Below are 20615 nucleotides of genomic sequence, written 5' to 3' on the forward strand. Positions count from 1 at the left end.
TTGATGATTCAATGTATTCCTAACATTGTAAAACATTATATGATCGTGAATTTGCTTCCTTTCCATGTGTATATTGTTAATATGTTAAATTAATAAAAATGTTCTTTAAAAATATATCCTTTTCTGATTAGTAAGATACTTGTATACAAGTTTTGTCAGACGTTTTGCTATGTATTCATTCATACATGCCCAATACTCACACAACTCAGAAAAAAGAAAAGAAAAAAAACATATTTTTAAGTTAAAAGTTATTTTGTGATTGCTGTAATACCATTAAGGGTGGAACCTCTTGGTCTGTATGTTTGACTCCACAGATTTCACACTCAGTATCAGTCAGTAGTAAATTCAACTGTAAATCTTGCATCTGCTAGGCATTGTTTCTGTAATAAACTGGGGTTATTTCTGGGAGCATACCAAGTATTTTGCTTATATAACTATATTGTAGAGAAATGTTAATGGGGTGAGACAGACCTCAGAAATATATGAAGTAATGTCAAAGATCATAACATGGAATCTGCATTTACAAGGAACTGTGCTGTCTTAGTATCACCCTAAATGGCAACTGTAACATTTATAGTATGAATGATATGTCTTTCAGTATAGCACAGAAGATCAGAAACAACTTCATCCTCAAGTCCTAGGTTCAGGTCTGTCAGACTCCATGTGCATATTGTGTAACTGAGCAAGTCATTTGTAGACAGTGATCCTTAGCTGCCAGTCTAAAAGGAGTGCTTATGCTTAGTGGGGCCAATCTAGTTAACAACTGAAAAATAAAATATAAAATAAACACCATCGTTATTTGGTGGATGAGCAAAAAAGTGTGGCACAAGAATGGACAGATTGCATTTGCTATAGTCCTCCAAATAAAGTGTTAACATCGCACTTGTTTGCCAGTCTTTTAAAAGTCTCTTTTGGAGTATGCAAGCTGCAGTTGACAAGCAGCTTTCTGGAACAGTTTTTGGTGCTCATTAGATATAATGTAATGAAGGAATCACATATTTCTTTGACTGCATAGTTCTTCATTTTAAGTGAAAACACAATAAAACACCCTAAGAAAATTTTATTTTAGAAACTTGCTTTCCCCAAAGCACTGAGAATCATATATGTGTGTGTGTATATATATATATATATATATATATATATATATATATATATATATATATATATATATATATGTGTGTGTGTCTGTATATATATATATATATATATATATATATATATATGTATATGTATAAAATCTTGTTCTCTGAGTCACTTGTTTTTAAGTGGTAAGCATTTTTCCATTGTATCCTTCCTACTATAGAAAAAGGAAATTGTCTGGCATTTTTAAAAGATAACTTCATCAGTCGTGACAGCTGTATCGGTCTTCATAAGGTCTATTTCATATTGATGAAGCATATATGTAGTTGTTTATGAACATAAAGAATTTTCACTATTTTTTCTAGGGGTGCCTACCATGGAGCCAGTCCTTACACAATGGGCCTTACTTCAAATTCATCTTGGAAATATACTGTGGCCAATGGTTTTGGATGTCACCCAGTAAGTCTTTTTTGATCAATTCTATATGTCTTCAAGCAGGTGGTCATAACAGCATACTGACAGTCTGTTTTGTATATAGTATGATACATACATTTAGCTACAGAAGTAACACCCACATGCAAGAAGTTAATGAATAATCTTTGAACTTATATTTGCAACTATAGTACAACTTAGAATGCTTCACTCAAGTTAGTTGTGTCAGATTCAGTCACTTTTTTGTGGCTTAAAGTTTTAAAAACACCTGTAACTGCATTTTAGTGAGCTGATCATTTCATGTAGATCTTTGATGCCAGTGACATGGGTTCATTTGTTAACTGCTAGAGGGATTGTTGGGGAGAAGATTAAACAGTCAATTACCTTGGGGGAAAATGAAGGTTCATTCCAAAGAAGGGAGCTGTCAACATGACAAAGGAGATAGAAGTGTGCATGCAAGTGTGTAGAAGGTTTGAGCACTTGTAAATAAATGAAATACATTAATCTCTGTCACTGGACACAGGGGTATGTTCAGGGGCTCATAAAAACAAAAGTGAGAAGATGTGAGAGCACCAAGGAACCTAAGGTTAGTGGTGAAGCCAAGTAAACATAGGCAGATACTGAAACGTTTGGTTGGTATGTGTTTTGAACTTTCCAACACTTCATTTTAACTCCTCACATAAAGAAAGAAAAGAAGGTGAAGCATTTGATGCATCCTTTAATGTCACACCATATTTAGCAATTTAGGATCTTGCCCATAAAGACATGCTTGAATCTATTGTTTCATCTTAATTTTCTGTTGGTCAAACAGCACATTGATAAATGTTTGTTACAATCTATCAGGACAGGACATGAGTGGAAGACTGCTGATAAGTACAAACTAGGGGATTTAGTTTATTATATATTGTTACTTAGGGTCATTTAATATTGTATTTTGTTTTCACTTGTAGGACTTTTGGCTTTGAACATATTTGATTCATCTGTTGCAATTTCCCAACATTCAGAAGCAGGAGTTTGGGAAGGCTACCAAAGCTGTGCAAATGTGCTTGCTAGAGAAATATTAACTTCAAATTCAGACACAAAAAGTGTATATATTGTATGGGCTTCATCCATGATATTACTGCTTGTGACATCAGAATGGATTTATAAAAGCAAAAAGAGATGTTGTCCTAGCTGACTTAAATAGCAATCAGATAGAAAAGAACATTTGTAGATCCTCAGTGGTAGCTGATTGTGTCATCTGGACATCTCCTTGGGACACTTTCCAAGCCTGAGATATCAGAGGATATCTCAAAGCCTTTTCAGTCTATGGACAACAGTAACAAAGTTACACTCATACTCCCATGAGCCCAGTGTCTGTAGAGTCGCCTACCCCTGATGACACCCCTAAGGAGACCATCATGTCAGGTGACTGTGGCACGTCAGTCCAAACCAAATGTAAAGATGAACCCTTGGATGGTGACTGCCCCTCAATGCATTTGAAGAAACACCTTTTATAGGTTTCATAGATAGTTACAATGCATGCAGTCTAGGAGACCATTAAGGAGCCTAGCCTGAATTCCCAATTTCCCCAAAGCATTGGCTGCTTAAGTGCCTTGCTCAAGGTCACATAAATGGAAGCTAAGGAAATCAAACCTTGTACCACAGGAAGTATATTGTTAACATTTCATAGCCTTGATCTAATCTCCTAAAAGCCAGAAAATTTGATCAGTTGAGGGACAAAGGATTACCTTTACTTATCTTCGATGATGATTGTGTGTTAGAACCAAAGGATACCCAGACTTGAGCCAAAGTAGGTGTCAGACAAACATCTGAGGATAGAGAAAAGGAGGCCACATGCAAAGAATATGTTTGTTTCTTGTACCCACTACCAAGACTGTTTATCACTAGTCTAGAGTTTCTTAACCTTCTGTAAGGCTGGCATTCAGATCACAACAGACCTTCTGTATCAGGTGAACATCTCCACCCATTCTGGTAAAAGATAGACTGGACTCCAGTTTCATCCAGGTGTAACAGGGCAATCTGGATAGTAGATAAAAAATGTACCCCCCAGGTTACAATAGTAACAGAGAAGATTTATTATCCACAGACTCCTCACCTGATGACCCTTACATTGGGGATGGCTGCTGAACTTTTTACTGCCTAGAAGTGGGATTTAGAATAATTGTGTTATGACCCATCTCACATATCTGTAGCAGTGTCCCCTATGCAAGAAGCTTTGAGGCCACTTCTTAATAACCATATTATCAGTATCCAGAAGTCTAAACAGATTTTATATAGTTTAAGGGCCATATTTGTTATTATATAAAAGCCTAGTAGCAGATCCTGACACTCTTTCTGGAAGCTACAAATTGTACCAAGCTTCCTCCTGGAAGAAATATGTTATTTAACAATAAAGAAAATAGGCTCCTAGATACACATGGTAAGCTGACTTCTACTAATTATATTTCTGCCACCCTGACATTTAGAGAACTAAATTGTCAAGCTCATATTTTGTATTTCCAGGAAAACATCTTAAACAGACTGTGCATTCTACAACAGATAGCGGGGGAACCCTAAAACTTACTTGGTGCAGCTCATTCAGACAGACGTTCAGTTAGGTAAGAGTGGCACTAAATGTGCTTGTGATGCTGCTGGCTCAGCATCTAAGGCAGCTGCCAATGCATCAGTCTTAAGAAGGCATGCATAGGTCAGCACACAACCTCTTACTCAGGGCATCCAAGTTATTGAATCCCCCCTAGAACAAAGAAATGCTGTTTGGTCCACAGATCCACCCACAAGTAGATGCAGTTTTCAAAAATCTGGAAAAGAAGCAAAGAGAAAGATGATGGACATAGTCAGCCACATTCTATCCATTCCTGCCTAAATATATTAGGAATTACCCTAGCAAATATGGTACCTTTTAAAGAAATAAAGGAAAAGGCAAAAAGCCCAAGGGCATAGAGGCCCTTCTATAAGAATAAAGTGGCAAAAGATGATAAGTGCAAGCAAGGAGGCCAAAAACGCGTTGGTCTCACCATATAGTAACTCAGACGACCCCACCCTACTTCCCCTGCCTTCCCCATCCAGTCCCAAGATCCATTATCATACCTAGGAAGGAAGATCAGCTGCATCCTTTGAGGAATGGAATACAATCACAACAGACAAATGGGTGCTATGAATTATTGTAGAGTATCGCCTGGAGTTCAAGTCCAAACCACTTTGCAAAGGAATACCAAGGATCCCAGCAGACCAAAAACACCTTATTCTACCCATCCTGCAAATTATGTTAGAATAGGGCACCATAAAAGTGGTCCCCAGGGGGCAGGAAGGAAAAAACTTTTATACTGCTCTTCTTGGTTTCGAGGAAAGATGTCCCATGCAGAACAACCTGGACTTAGCCAGACTAAACAAATTCAAAATGCTAACCCTTCAAGCCCTTCCCTCATTTCTAATTCTTAAAGCTTATGTGATAACTATGCATTTAAAAGATACATACTTGTATATCTTCATTCACAACGTGGACAGATGTGTCTCAAGATTCATGGATGGGGGTGGCCACTAACAGTTTATCTACTTGCCCTTTGGCTTGTCTAGTGGTCCAAGAGTTTTCATCCAATATCTAATTCAGTAATTACCAATTTCAAAATAAAGGGCATATATACAGTATTTAGCCATACTCAGATAATTTCCTCCTGCAAACCCTTTCTCAAGATGAGGCCAAAAAAGCCATATCCTTTGCACAGCACTGGCTGCAGAAATTAGGCTTCATGCTGAACTTGTAAAAGTCAAACTTAACTCCCTCTCTGGGGAATCTACTGGATACCAATTTTTTGAGTATACCTCCACCCAGAGAAGGCATATACTGTACATGCAAAGTCTTCTTTAGACAGCTGGCAAAGAAATTTCAGTAGAAGCCATACAGGTCCTCAGTATTCTAGAACACATGACCACCACCATCCTTATGGGTCCTACTAGCTCATATACATTTGAGAAAAATCCATTGGTCTCAGGAGATAAGGCACCAGTACTCAGAATAATTAGATCGTCCCCCTCCCAGTCTTGCTTTCTGGAGATGGGAACTGAACTGGTATATCACTTCTACCAATGACAGCAAGGACATGCCCTTTTACCCCAGCATCCCATAAATCCCAACTACAGATGTTTAAGATCACGTCTCACATAAATATAATTTTGTCAGAATAAATCCTGCATAAATACAGTATTCTTTTTGCATAGGCCTACAAATGCAGCCATATTAAAGCAGGCCTATATCATCATTTTATATTTCACTTTGCACATGCAGTTTTAATAAAAAGAAATGGTTCAGTATATGACCTCAGGTCAAAGCACTGGTAAATGGAAAAAAATATAGTGCCCAACTGAGTAACTACAAAACCAACCAAACAAAGAAAAAAGAAGAAACACGCTTAGTTGGTACAAGATTCTTCCAAATAACCAGTGTCAGGTGACTGATATGTTCATAAAACTTTAATTAAACTTAAAAAACGTGTGCAGACACATAAAAATACTTCTAATATACTACTATCATAATGTGCTACGGATTAAGCGCTTTCATCCACTCAAAGTGTGGACTTCATCAGAATACGTAGCACATCCAATTACTGATTTAAATACCATTCTTCTTTGGCACCAATGGGCTAATCAACTAACTCATCCCACACTTAAAGCTGTATAATTCCTATATACTATGTACTAAACAGCTGTAGAATAAATATAATGCTGTACAATAAAAACGTTCTGTAAATACAACCTCATATAGGATAAATTCATAGGCATTATATGCATAATGTGATGCTAACCAAAACTGCAATAAACACAATAAAAATACTACTTAGATAAAAAATGCAATGAAAATGTAATAAAATATAATAACTAATACTAGATCACCAACATGTATTTCATTTTGAGCAACCATTTCATACCCTTGCTAATAAAATAGGCTTTATAGGGATATTATCATTTAAGCCAGGTGGGCTAGTTGCATCAAGTAACAATTGCCACTTTACTTCCTTATCTCCCAGTATAACCTTGATGTTACCTCCTCTTGGGTTTGTCCTAACTTGTTCAAGTACACCAAATTTAAAATTATGACTACTCCCCCATCTCTCAATATGTCTGTGTAAAGCGTTACTTCTATCCTTTTTCTTAATATTATACAGATGGTCATAGATTCTGTTTTTGGTAAATAATGGAAATTTCCTTTCTAATACTCAACATGGTTTCCGACCAAACCATAGCACCACCACTGTCTTACTCTCTTTTACTAACACTATCCTTCACCATAAAAACAATGGCCATCTCTCCTCTGCTACTTTCCTAGACCTATCTAAAGCATTTGACATGGTCCCACACAAAAAACTCATCTCTGTACTCAATAACCTATCTTTCTCTCAATCAGTCACCAACTGGTTACAGAGTTACCTGTCTGACCGCCACCAATCTGTTGTATGGCAAAATGACATATCTCCCCAACTACCTCTCTGTTGGTGTTCCTCAAGAATCCATCCTTGGACCCCTAGTCTTCTCTATTTTCACCAATAATCTAGCCTCTGCCACCAAACATGGCACACTCATACAATATGCAGATGACTCAACCATCATCTGCTCAGCCCAGTCCATACCTGAACTGCAAAAGGTCACACAGGATGCTTTTTCCTCTGTTGAAACTTGGCTATCTGATGCCCAGTTAATACTCAACCCGAACAAAACTAAACTCCTCATCTTCGAACCCACCAAACATACTCAAAACAACTCTCACTTTAACATCACAGCAAAAGACAACACCACTATCCACCCAATAGATCACACCAAATTGCTAGGAGTTGAAATAGACAACAATCTCAAATTTGACATTCACATATCCATGACCATAAAAAGAGTCCACAAAAAACTAGGAGCCTTCTACAGAAATAAGCAAATCCTCACCAATGCAGCTAGGATTTAAGTTGCAAATTTGCACGTTATCTCCACCCTACTTTATGCCTCTCCAATATATACCAACCTACGGCAAGGCTATCTAAATAAACTTGAAACCTGCTACAAGAAAATAGCCAAATTCACCACTGGGGCATCCTACCGCAGTCACCACTGTCTCTCACTTACTGAACTAGGCTGGCTAGAACTCCCTCACCTCCTTCAATGGTATCAACTCGCACTCACCCACAAACTGGTAAACCATCCTCTAAAGGTCCCATCCCTCCAGTATCTACTCCAACCCTATCTCACCACCAGACCACTACGATCCAGCTACAAAAATCAATTACAGGTTACTAGAGCCAATAATACTGCTGGAGAAGCACTATTCTCCAGCACTATAGCCAAATTATAGAACACCCTGCCCCCCACAATAATCTCTATACCATCATGCACCCACTTCAAAGCTTTACTTAAAGCGCACCTAAAAACATGCTGGCTATGCCCTTGTAACTCTCTCCTCTAACTTCTCCCACTCCCTCTACCTCTCTTCCACCCCACAAACTACCTTTGATTACGCAAGCTCTGATACTTCCATGTCTTTTTACTTATTATATGGCAGTAACATCTTATTGTAACAATTGTTAATATCTGCTATGACTTTGTGGATGGAACAGATTCTAGTTATCTACTGAATGTACTACGTTCTTCATCTGTAACTATGTTTGTTATATTTTAAATTGTAGGATTCTTCATCTGTAACTATGTCTGTAATATTTTAATTTGTGGAGCTTTTCTCCCCGGGCCTCCGATGAAAATGGATTTGTGTCCAGTCGGACATTCCCGGTCAACAAATGTAAATAAATAAAAATAAATAAATAATTTTTATCTAAGTAATATTTTTATTGTGTTTATTACAGTTTCGGATAGCATCACATTATGCATATAATGCGTATGAATTTATCTTATATGAAATTGTATTTGCAGAACGTTTTTATTGTACAACATTATATTTATTCTACAGCTGTTTAGTACATAGTATATAGGAAGTGTACAGCTTTAAGTGTGGGATGAGTTAGCTGATTAGACCATTGGCGCCAAAGAAGAATTGTATTTAAATCAGTAATTGGATGTACTACGTATTCTGATGAAGTCCACACTTTGAGTGGATGAAAGCACTTAATCCATAGCACGGTATGATAGCAGTATATTAGAAGTATTTTTATGTGGTTGCACACGTTTTTTAAGTTTAATTAAAGTTTTATGAACATATTGGTTGCCTGACACTGGTTATCTGGAAAAATCCTGTGCCAACCAAGCATTTTTCTTCTTTGTTCTTTGTTTGGTTGTTGTTGGAAGAACGTTTATATGTTAAGTTAACCACAAAACCAAATAATCAAAAATATACAGTACCAAGTTGCATGGTGAACACTTCATTAAAATAATTTACTGTTTTTGTCTCAAACTAACACAAGGTTTCATCTGAATATTAGACACCATACCTATTTAAATAATGTCATAATCACGTCATCAAAACTTGTCAAATTAAAACCTTTAACAAAAAATGTAAAATAATAAATACAAGAAATTAGTTTCTTGCATTTAATTTTAATAAATTTACATTTTTTGTCATTGGAAAAAATGACAGAAAGGAGCTAGGTAGTGATTGGGATAATTACCTACTGAATCATGAATTATATTGGCAGTTGGCTCTGTTGATCAACTGCTAGATCTGAATGAATATATATCCATTATAAGTATTTTATATTTCAAAAGAACTGTCTTGTAGTAATTTAAAAAAATGGTCTGTGATGTTTTGATTGTTGAATTAATTACTTTATATATTTATTTGTTAATGGTTTTGATTGGTCAAGTTTTGATGACTTACGATTGTGATAGTATTTACATAGGTATGTTGTGGTGTCTTTAATATTCTGATGAAGTCTTGTATTAGTTAGAGATGAAGGCACTAAATTGTTTTAATAAAGTATTCTCCCAGTGACTTGGTGCTGTGTCAAAGGACTGATGAGGATAAGACATGCTAACAAAATGTGTGGAACATTTTGTTGTGTGTCAAAGACCTTACAGAAGGTACAAAACCAAAGGGATCAGTGACAGACACCTGCAATAATATCCTATTTGGATGGTACAAGATTGGGAACTAAGATATAGGAGGTGTGTAAAGCTGGGCAGAACATTTTCAAGATGTTATTATTAAGGGAGAAACTTTCAAAACAGAAGTTTATTCAGAAGTGAGTTGCAGAAACTACAGAAAATAGTTCTGAGTTCAGAGTTACAGAAGGTTCATTTCAGTCTTCAGAGCTACAGAAGCCTGAGTGTTCAGTTTCCAGTCTCCATCTACAGTTTGGTTTAGCTCATCAGCACTGCCATTTGAGACAGTTTCTGTAATATAAGACTTGTTCAGATCTTGTTGGATTACTTATCTGTTCCAGTTACATGGCTGTATCTGCCTCCACTGTATGTTGCTAATTTATTTACTACATAATGAATCACCTTTATCAGACTACAAGAAGATTGAAACTTTTATATTATAAAGTACAGGAAGATTTGGCACTCTCTGGGTATTACAGCTAGAAACATATACATTCTTTTTAATAAGATGCTTCAGAGTTGGCGTGGAGACAAACTGTCAAGGTAAAAAAGCACAGTGCACCTGGCCCAATATACAGTGCAAGCTCCTCATAAACTTAAAGGAGATTTTAGTAGTTCACTATGCAATTTAAGCACTGAAACCCTTTGGGTATCAGACACCTTTAGAATGGTCATAGACAACACCATGGTCATATGGTCATATGGTATATCAACATGCAAGAAGGCAAATCCTTCTTCAAATTATACAAGATGGCACTGAGGAACATATATGTAAAGGAAAACACAATGTTAATAACAATTTACATCCCTAGAAATGACATTTAGGGGTACACTGGATGACCAGGATCTAATCTGATCCCAGTAAATGAACACTACACAAGCAGGTACTCCACTCTTTGGTAAAAAAAATGGGGGGGGGGGGTCCCTGGAAAACATTTCTTTGCATCCCACAAGAACAATGAACTTAGTAAGTTTGACTTCATTTCCTGACCTTCTGGCTTGGGTGGTGCTTTCTTGATTAGCTGGAGAGGTAAATTTCTTTACGCCTTTTCAGCCCCTGCCTGTCATTCCAGAAGTGATCCAGAATATACTAAAAATTATCCTGATTGCACTCTTTTGGCCAAAGTAAAACTGATTCTCATACCTACTATTGATGGCTATGGAAGAACAGACCATTGTTTTGCTCAATAAATTTTACCTGCTGACTCAGGGAGAGGGCATTTTGGTACAACCAGGGCTTTCAACCCACAACCTAGCAGCCTGGACGATACAAGCTTGTTACTGCTTTCTACATTTCATTTTAATAAATTTACATTTTTTGTCATTGGAAAAAATGACAGAAAGGAGCTAGGTAGTGATTGGGATAATTACCTACTGAATCATGAATTATATTGGCAGTTAGCTCTGTTGATCAACTGCTAGATCTGAATGAATATATATCCATTATAAGTATTTTATATTTCAAAAGAACTGTCTTGTAGTAATTTAAAAAAATGGTCTGTGATGTTTTGATTGTTGAATTAATTACTTTATATATTTATTTGTTAATGGTTTTGATTGGTCAAGTTTTGATGACTTACGATTGTGATAGTATTTACATAGGTATGTTGTGGTGTCTTTAATATTCTGATGAAGTCTTATATTAGTTAGAGATGAAGGCACTAAATTGTTTTAATAAAGTATTCTCCCAGTGACTTGGTGCTGTGTCAAAGGACTGATGAGGATAAGACATGCTAACAAAATGTGTGGAACATTTTGTTGTGTGTCAAAGACCTTACAGAAGGTACAAAACCAAAGGGATCAGTGACAGACACCTGCAATAATATCCTATTTGGATGGTACAAGATTGGGAACTAAGATTAAGGAGGTGTGTAAAGCTGGGCAGAACATTTTCAAGATGTTATTATTAAGGGAGAAACTTTCAAAACAGAAGTTTATTCAGAAGTGAGTTGCAGAAACTACAGAAAATAGTTCTGAGTTCAGAGTTACAGAAGGTTCATTTCAGTCTTCAGAGCTACAGAAGCCTGAGTGTTCAGTTTCCAGTCTCCATCTGCAGTTTGGTTTAGCTCATCAGCACTGCCATTTGAGACAGTTTCTGTAATATAAGACTTGTTCAGATCTTGTTGGATTACTTATCTGTTCCAATTATATGGCTGTATCTGCCTCCATTGTATGTTGCTAATTTATTTGCTACATAATAAATCACCTTTATCAGACTACAAGAAGATTGAAACTTTTATATTATAAAGTACAGGAAGATTTGGCACTCTCTGGGTATTACAGCTAGAAACATATAAATTCTTTTTAATAAGATACTTCAGAGTTGACGTGGGGACAGATTGTCAGGTAAAAAAGTGCAGTGCACCTGTCCCAATATACAGTGCAAGCTCCTCATAAACTTAAAGGAGATTTTAGTAGTTCACTATGCCATTTAAGCACTGAAACCCTTTGGGTATCAGGCACCTTTAGAATGGTCATAGACAACACCGTGGTCATATGGTATATCAACAGACAGGAAGGCACATCCTTCTTCAAATTATACAGGATGGCACTGAAGAACATATATGTAAAGGAAAACACAATGTTAATAACAATTTACATCCCTAGAAATTACATTTAGTGGTACACTGGCTGACCAGGATCTCATCTGATCCTAGTGAATGAACACTACGCAAGCAGGTACTCCACTCTTTGGTAAAAAAAAATGGGGGGTTCCCTGGAAAACATTTCTTTGCATCCCACAAGAACAATGAACTTAGTAAGTTTGACTTCATTTCCTGAACTAGAAGGCTTGGGTGGTGCTTTCTCGATTAGCTGGAGTGGCAAATTTCTTTATGCCTTTTCAACCCCTGCCTATCATTCCAGGGGTGATCCAGAATATACTAGAAATGATCCTGATTGCACTCTTTTGGCCAAAGTAAAACTGATTCTCATACCTACTATTGATGGCTATGGAAGAACAGACCATTGTTTTGCTAAATAAATTTTATCTGCTGACTCAGGGAGAGGGCATTTTGGTACAACCAGGGCTTTCAACCGAGCAGCCTGGACGATACAAGCTTGTTACTGCTTTCTACTAGAAAGGTCTATAAATTACAGGCCCTTATCTGTAATTAACTCTTCCTCTGTCTTCTATACAGAGTCACCCTGCACAACAGTCCAGGCCACTCAAATCTCTGAATAAAATAAAGGCCAACAGGAGGACTGATCATCTTTTAGTAGCATTTGGTGAAAGCAAAGAGGGACTGTCCAACTCAGAACAGTGTGTCTCCAAGTGGATCTCCCATTGCATTTTTTGCCACAAATTCCATAACAAGAAGTTACTAGGTGGGTAAGATCTCATTTCCATGTGTGGCCCAACCACCACTTAGCCTTACTAAAAGGAATCTTGGCAAAGGATGTCTTGGAACCTACTACATGGTCCCCCTGCAATCCTTTTCTAAGCACTGCAGGCTAGAAATCATGTCATGGGATAGTGCAAGATCTGCCTTGGCACTCTTGGAGGGTACTTTGCCGTCCTCATCTTCAAGGGGTACCCATTCACCCAAGGGACAGCTGCTATAAGCTTTTGGGATTCTTCTCTGAAGTAAGAACAGTGACTTAAGTGAAGAATATAGAACAGTTACTAAACACTAGAACAACCACTCTGACAAGATGAGATGCACCAGGATAATCCAAGAAAAAATATGTTTTATTATGATTAAGTACTTCTGTGTATATATATATATATATATATATATATATATATATATATATATATATGTATATATGTATATATGTATATATATATATATATATATATATATATATACACAAGTTGAATCAAACGTCATCAGAATCTGTGAAAAACAGCACCCAGCACTCTATTTAAAGCAATTCAAATAATCACATGACAGCTAACCTCGCTTTCTTAAAGATACATACATATTTAAAAACTTAACTCTATATATATATATATATATATATATATATATATATATATATATATATATACCTACCATATATCCTACCAACCCACCTATAGAACATTAAGAAACAACAAGAATTTTATTCTCACCAAGTTTCAAAATGAACTTCAGGCATGCAACTGGTCAATACTAAAAAGTCTCCCCCTAGATGAAGCAGTAGCATACTTTAACACCAAATTCCTTGCTATTCTTAACTTCCATGCTCCCAGCCGCTCTATTAGAACCCAAAGTTAATATTGCACCATGGCTTTCTAAAGATACCAAAAGCAAAATTTAATTCAGAAACCAAGCACGGGCCACCTATTGAAAAACAAAAGCCCCACTTGATCAACTAAGATTCAGACAGCTAAGGAATGACACCAAAAATCCATAACCTTAGACAAAAAGAACCGCTACTACCATCTACTGCAAAAACACCAAAACATACCTCAAAAGTTCTGGGCAGGAATAAACAAACTACTCCACCCAGGCCAAACCGCCACTCCACCCCCCCCCAGCTTCCCAACAAAAATCCCCAGTAGACATTGCTAATAACTTCAGCAGTTTCTTCACAGAGACTATCCAGTCTCTAGCCAGTCATCTCTCTCCCAATGGCTATAATTCTAATGTAGCCACACCCAGTACCCAAACATATTTTACCTTCCAGCCTGTTCCTACTCAACTTATTCATGCCCTACTTAAGAAACTAAGACCCACCACATCACCCTGGCTGCCGACCTCCTCCCAGCAGACTATCTGCAAAAGGCTGTTGACACCATAGCCTACCCCATCTCTATCTTGATCAACAGAGCTATATCTGAAGCTACTGTACCCACTATATGGAAAATCTCCCATGTCATACCTCTCCATAAAGGAGGTAGTTCCACTGAACTGTCAAACTTTAGACCCATAGCTATTCTGTCATCTCTAGGTAAAATTATGGAGAAGTGTGTACACATACAGCTCATGCACTACCTCACACACAGCAAGCTGTTGTCCAGCTTTCAGCATGGCTTTAAGCCACACCACAGTACTACTTCTGCCCTCCTCTCTTTCTCTAACGTCATTAACCACAACTGCAATAATAACAAACTATCCTCACCACTCTTTCTAGATCTATCCAAGGCTTTTGACATGGTTGACCACAAAATGCTTATAAATACCTTGAAGGCTTTCTCCTTAAACAACCATGCACGCCAATGGGTTCAATCCTACCTACAGGGCAGGCAACAGGCAGTCCTATGGCAGGACAAGTTATCATCTCGCCTATCCATCACATTAGGAGTCCCCCAGGGCTCGATACTAGGACCCCTTCTTTTCTCCATCTTTATCAATGACCTTCATTCAGTTATCCCAGATGCTACCTGCATTCAATATGCGGATGACTCCACCTTGATTTATTCTGACACCTCACCAGCTACTTTATTCACATTAACCCAAATTACCTTCAATACAGTGGAAAAATGGCTCTCCAATCAACATCTAATCCTAAACCCCAACAAAACTAAGTCGCTCCTCTTCTCCCCCACATGCAGGACCCCCCTGCCAGCCTTCAACATAACTGCTAACAATGGCACTATCATCTCCCCAGAAGCCCATACTAAACTACTGGGTGTCATAGTTGATAACAACCTGAAGTTTGATGCACGTATCAATTAAACTATCAAAACAATTAATAAAAAACTTGGCTCTCTTTACAGAATCAAACCTTTCCTTACCCCACTTGCTAGAACTGCAATTGCCTGTTCCCATCTGCTATCAACTCTTCTCTATGCCTCACCTCTATTCTCCAACTTAAACAAAACAGATCTTAATAAACTACCATCCTGCTATAACCACATTGCCGGATTTGCTACTGACACAGCCTACCGAACAAACCACTGTCACAACCTAAATCACCGTGGATGGCTTGAACTGCCAAGCCTACTGCAGTTTAACCAGCTAATAGTGGCACATAAAGTCCTTTACCAACCAGAAAATACACCTGCACTAAAAATATTATCAGCCCCTACACCAGCACCCAGCCACTGCGATCATCCACTAGACTCCTAGTTCAAACATACAAATCCAACTACTCAGCTGGGGACTCTCTGTTTGCCAACTCTGTTGGAGAAATATGGAACAGACTCCCAGCTGACATGACCCTAGAACCCTCACTAACTCAATTCAAAAGCAAACTCAAGAAATACTTCAAACCTCATTGGTTATGTCCTTGCACTAACCCAGACTAGTGACCTCTCTATTTCTTAGGTGCCTTACCTTCAACTACTTCTTTTTTCTACCACTCCTTTTCAGGAAGGGTCAATTGTATAACTGCTGCTCAATGTGTCTTAAACCTGAATGTAATGTTATGTATGTTTAACTTTGAAAATAATATTATGTTTTGTAAAGTGTTTTATAATAAGTACCATATGTGCTAAATGCTGGCATTGCTTATGACAGTAATCTGCTTAAAACTAGCATTTACTAAATGTTCAATGTGTATTATTATCTTGGAGCTTTTCTCCTCTGGCCTCTGCTAAAAATGGACATGTATCCAGTTGGACTATCCCGATCAACAAATGTAAAATAAAATAAATAAATAAATAAATAAATAAATATATATATATATATATATATATATATATATATATATATATATATATATATATATATATATATATATATAAAACTCAACCCTTGTCGATCCTGCATTTATTGCAAGCATATTTTTAAGAAACAGGTGTTTGTGCATCCTGTTATGGGCAGGTCCTATTCATTACCAATGTATGCTGACTGTAAAACTAAAAACACTGTTTATATTGCTTGCTGACAGAGATGTGACTCTTTTTATGTCGGCAAGACAAATAGGCAGTTGAAGGAGAGAATGGCTAAACACTTAAGTGATATTCATTTAAAAGATGTTAAAAATCTACTTGTGAAACATATCTTGGCTCATAATATGCATTTTTTCTTGTTTATGGTAATCCAAGTCATCAAAGAGAATATAAGGGGTGGTGATAAAGTCTTAAATATGGAACTAGCGGAGATGAACTGGATTGGATATTTACAGGCAGACACACCTCCAGGGCTGAATACTTGTATTCCACTTAAACCTGCCCTAAAAAGGCATAGAACTTTTTGTCGATAATGATTGGCTATTACTTTTTTAAATGGACTGGTAGTTTATGAATGAATGAGATCTGAAAAAGGGTGACATCACACCCGAAAGCGCTTCTCTCATTTTTATTCATTTTTATTTTGGATTTTAGATCTATTTATTAAAGTTTATGTTTATGTTCTGTTCTGTGGTGATAGTGCTGCTTTTTATTAGTCATACATAGTTTCACTTCATAATCTCGAAATGCTGAAATCTCCAATTTCAGCATTCTGAGACCATGAAGCTGAAAATGCAGAATGCCGAAAGTGCATAAGAACAAATTTGAATATCTGGAATCCGTGCATATGCATTTCCAGTACATTGTGTGAAGTGTTTGCCTGGTATGGTGTCAGAAATTGCAGGTGAGTGAGTGTTTGTGTGTGTTTTTGTATGTTGTATGCGTGGGTAAGGGTTAGGGAGATGTAAGTATGAGTGTGAGTGCTGGATTTGTTGGTGTTTGTGTATGTGCGATGTGTATTTGTGTGCGAGTGAGTGTAGAATGCCGTGGTGTGAGGGGTTTTTTTTCATTATGTGCGATCTCGGAGTTGGTATAATTAAGTAGGGAGCAAGTGGGCGTAGTGTAGGGTTGTGTGGTTTGTGTGCTGTAGGTGGAATGGTGTGTATGTTATGTGGTGTATGTTGTATATATGTTCGTGAGTGTGTGATTCGTGATTGTGGGTTTTGGTATTGTGAATGGTTCGCCTTCATAGTTTCAAAATGCTGAAATTTGAGATTTCAGCATTTCGAGATTATGAAGTGAAACCATATATATATATATATATATATATATATATATATATATATATATATACACACACATACAGTCACTTGAGTATAAAATATCATAGTATGTATAAAAAAACTAATTTGAATTATATTATAATAAATTGTAATAATAAAACATTATATAATGAGAGAAAATATACACACATAAAAACTTTTTCTTACAACAGTAACAAACTGATATTTCAGTTATTCCTCCAAACACTAATCAGAGCTAACCCTGCTTAGCTTTTGAAATCAAAGTAGATCAAACACCCATTTTATTGCAGATTGTCTGCCCACAACCTCAAAACAATGGCAATAGAGACTGCATCATTAATGCCAGGAGTTGGGTTGCATTCAGTAGTAGCTACCACCTTAATTCCTTATATTCTAATGTGTTTTCCCAACTCCTTCCCTTGGGAGCAATATCAATTTTCACATTATAAAAAACAAAACACTTTTAAAGTTGAGTGGAATGTTTATAATGTGCATTACTAATAACTTTTTTATATCATCGATGCTCGTATATCCTTTGTCTCAGCTGCATCTCTGTTTTACTCATGTAAAACACATTGCAAGAGAGGCAGCTTGCTAAGTGAACTATGGCTTTATTCTTACAATCACATGCGTCAGGTTAGGATATAATCCATGGGTTTTTTGGCAACTATTGCATATGGGCCTTTATGAATATATTTACAATATTTACATGTACCACACATTGACATTTTTCCCTTTATTGGAAGCCATTAAAGTCTGCTCTTTCTTCTTTTCAAAAATCCCTTTCACATTCTTGCCTCTCTTATAGACAACTCTAGGACTTGTTCCTAAGATCTTAGTGCTGGCATCTCTTATTATTGCATTCTTCCAATTTTTCTAATAATTTCCATTATTATAGAATCTGCCCCATGTATACTTGAACAACCACTGTGTTAGAAAAATTATTATAGTTTTGATTTAATATCCTTGTACTTAATTCAGTGTTAATTAATAAAGTGGAAAGTATTTATTTCTGTGTTCCGCTGTTTCTGTAGATATATCTTCTATGAGTTTGTATGGATAGATGTTTGCAACAAACAGTTGTTTCATTTTAGCAAGCTCTTCCAGGAACGCTTGATCTTCACTTTCTAGCCTTGATAACCTAATCATTTGTTCTTTTATTAGGTTCTTTTTCTGCCATGTAGGGAGGTTACTAGAAAATATAGTAAGGCATTGGAATAAGTTGGTTTTCTATATATAGAGGAACAGAATCTCCTGTTATCCATATCCTTATACAATATTACATCCAAATAATTAATTTTAGTTTTGGATGTATTGCGTGCAAATTTTAAAAAGGACCCAGTAGATTGTAAATATGCAAAAAGTTCTACTAAGACTATTTCATCCTGTGACCACATTAAAAAGATGTCATCCAAAAAATTTAAATAGGATCATAGGAGATTACTAGGCTAATGGTTCTGAGACCCTTACAAGTCTAGTCAAGAGTTTATCCCCAAACAAGAAACCCCAATCAGCATCTGTCACCACTGTCAGTGAGGAACACAGGTGGAATCCTGGGACAAATTTGTGGTGACCCATCCAATCATCAAGGTTGCGCTTGAAGAGGGTCAGCGACATACTTTGTTTGGCATTTATGGGGAGTCTATTTCAGAGACGGGGCAGCCTCTGGGAGATAAATCTGTCTCTCCAGCAGGTTTTGTTAATGTCACATATTAGATTTAAGCCTTTTGATTGGGTACTACGCGAGGAGTTAGACTCACAAATATGGAACATTTCTAGTACAGCAGCGTCTGAGATTGTCTTGTAGAGACACAGATCACCACTGAGCAATCTGTATGATACATAGTACAGTGATAGTGATTTGAACCTGTCCACATAGGACAGGAGTTGGAGGCCATGGATTCTCTTTGTAAGGTATTTCTGTGGCCTATCCAGTTGGTGCAGGTGTCTGGAGAGGTACATACCAAACGGGGCGTTGTACTCGATTATTGGCCTAATGAGGGAAGAGTACAGATAGGTAATAACCTCCTTTTTTCTGGATGCAATCTCTTTACTTATGAGGTGAACCAAGTAAAAGGCTTTTCTGACCACTGCCGCTATATGATGGTCAAATGTGAGATTGTTGTCAACTTGTGTACCCAGGTCTCTCACCACAGATTGTGTGCTTAGGGGGTTGCCATTAATGTGGTAATCATTAGGGGTTGTGTTTTTGCCGAATGACATAATAATACATTTTTTTGCATTTAAATTAAGGCCATGACTTTGGCACCAGTCATTTGCTGCTGTGAGATCCTCTTAAGGTGTGTTAATATCATTTGGGGAGTCAATGACAAAACACAACTTACAGTCATCTGCAAACTTGGTCAGTCACTGGCCTTTTGTCTTTGCGTGGACCTCTGAGAAGTAGATGCCAAACAGTAGGGGTCCCAGGAAATATAAAGATGGTGTTTGTAGAGTGACTGAAATACATAAGTACTTTCCCATTGCCATAGTACCATACTGGTATATATTGGGGCTGAAACAACCCCCTGGCCATACCTTGTACATGATGATAAAAATTCCCCCTCAAAATAAAAATAGTTGTAATCCAGGACACACTACATAAATTGTTCAGCAAGTCCAAACTGAATGTTTGATAAGTTCTTGTCACTATTAATATCTTCAGAAAATAATTCCATACCATGTCTTTTGGCATCACTGTGAATATATTTTGTACATCTCCTGTCACCAACAAAATATCATGGCGTACTTTCTTAATATGTCATAGAAAATGCCAAGAGTCCCCTATTACATATTCACTATGACTAAAAAATTATTTTAACTTAGTCTATAAACTTGCCAGAGGGTTCAGTCTTTGATCCTGAGACAGACAAAAATAGTCGTAATGGAGGAGGGGTATCTGTGCTCTTATGTATCATTGTTATCCCAAAGATGGCTAAATTATTGGTGATTTTACTATCAAGAAATTGTTGAATTTGGAATTTAATGTCTGTTATTGTTTATAAGATCAAATCATCCAGCAGACTACTCAGTAGTCTTTTAGGATATGTTAATTTAATTTCTGAAAGATTTTGATAAAAACTGGCATCTGCCAACATATATTGAAGTTCATAGGTTGGTACTAGGCTATTGGCCCTAGGGCCTATACAAGCCTAGCCATAACAATTCCCTGGATATTTCTTCCCACAATATTTACTTCCCTGGACCCCTGTCTAGCAGGGTGACTG

The 20615-nt window shown here is 36.9% G+C and overlaps 1 protein-coding gene across 1 annotated transcript in view; it reads left to right on the forward strand.

The window, feature by feature from the left end:
- Nucleotides 1-20615, forward strand: part of AGXT2 (alanine--glyoxylate aminotransferase 2) — a 1286299-nt gene that overhangs the window by 856252 nt on the left and 409432 nt on the right. Inside the window, exon 6 of the mRNA XM_044070154.1 lies at nucleotides 1446-1539. Within this exon, the coding sequence (XP_043926089.1) occupies nucleotides 1446-1539 (94 nt within the window). The remainder of the gene's footprint in view (nucleotides 1-1445; nucleotides 1540-20615) is intronic.

This window comes from Protopterus annectens, chromosome 1.part0 (genome assembly GCF_019279795.1).
Source record: "Protopterus annectens isolate FY-2018-M chromosome 1.part0, PAN1.0, whole genome shotgun sequence".
Taxonomy (NCBI): Eukaryota; Metazoa; Chordata; order Ceratodontiformes; family Protopteridae; genus Protopterus; species Protopterus annectens.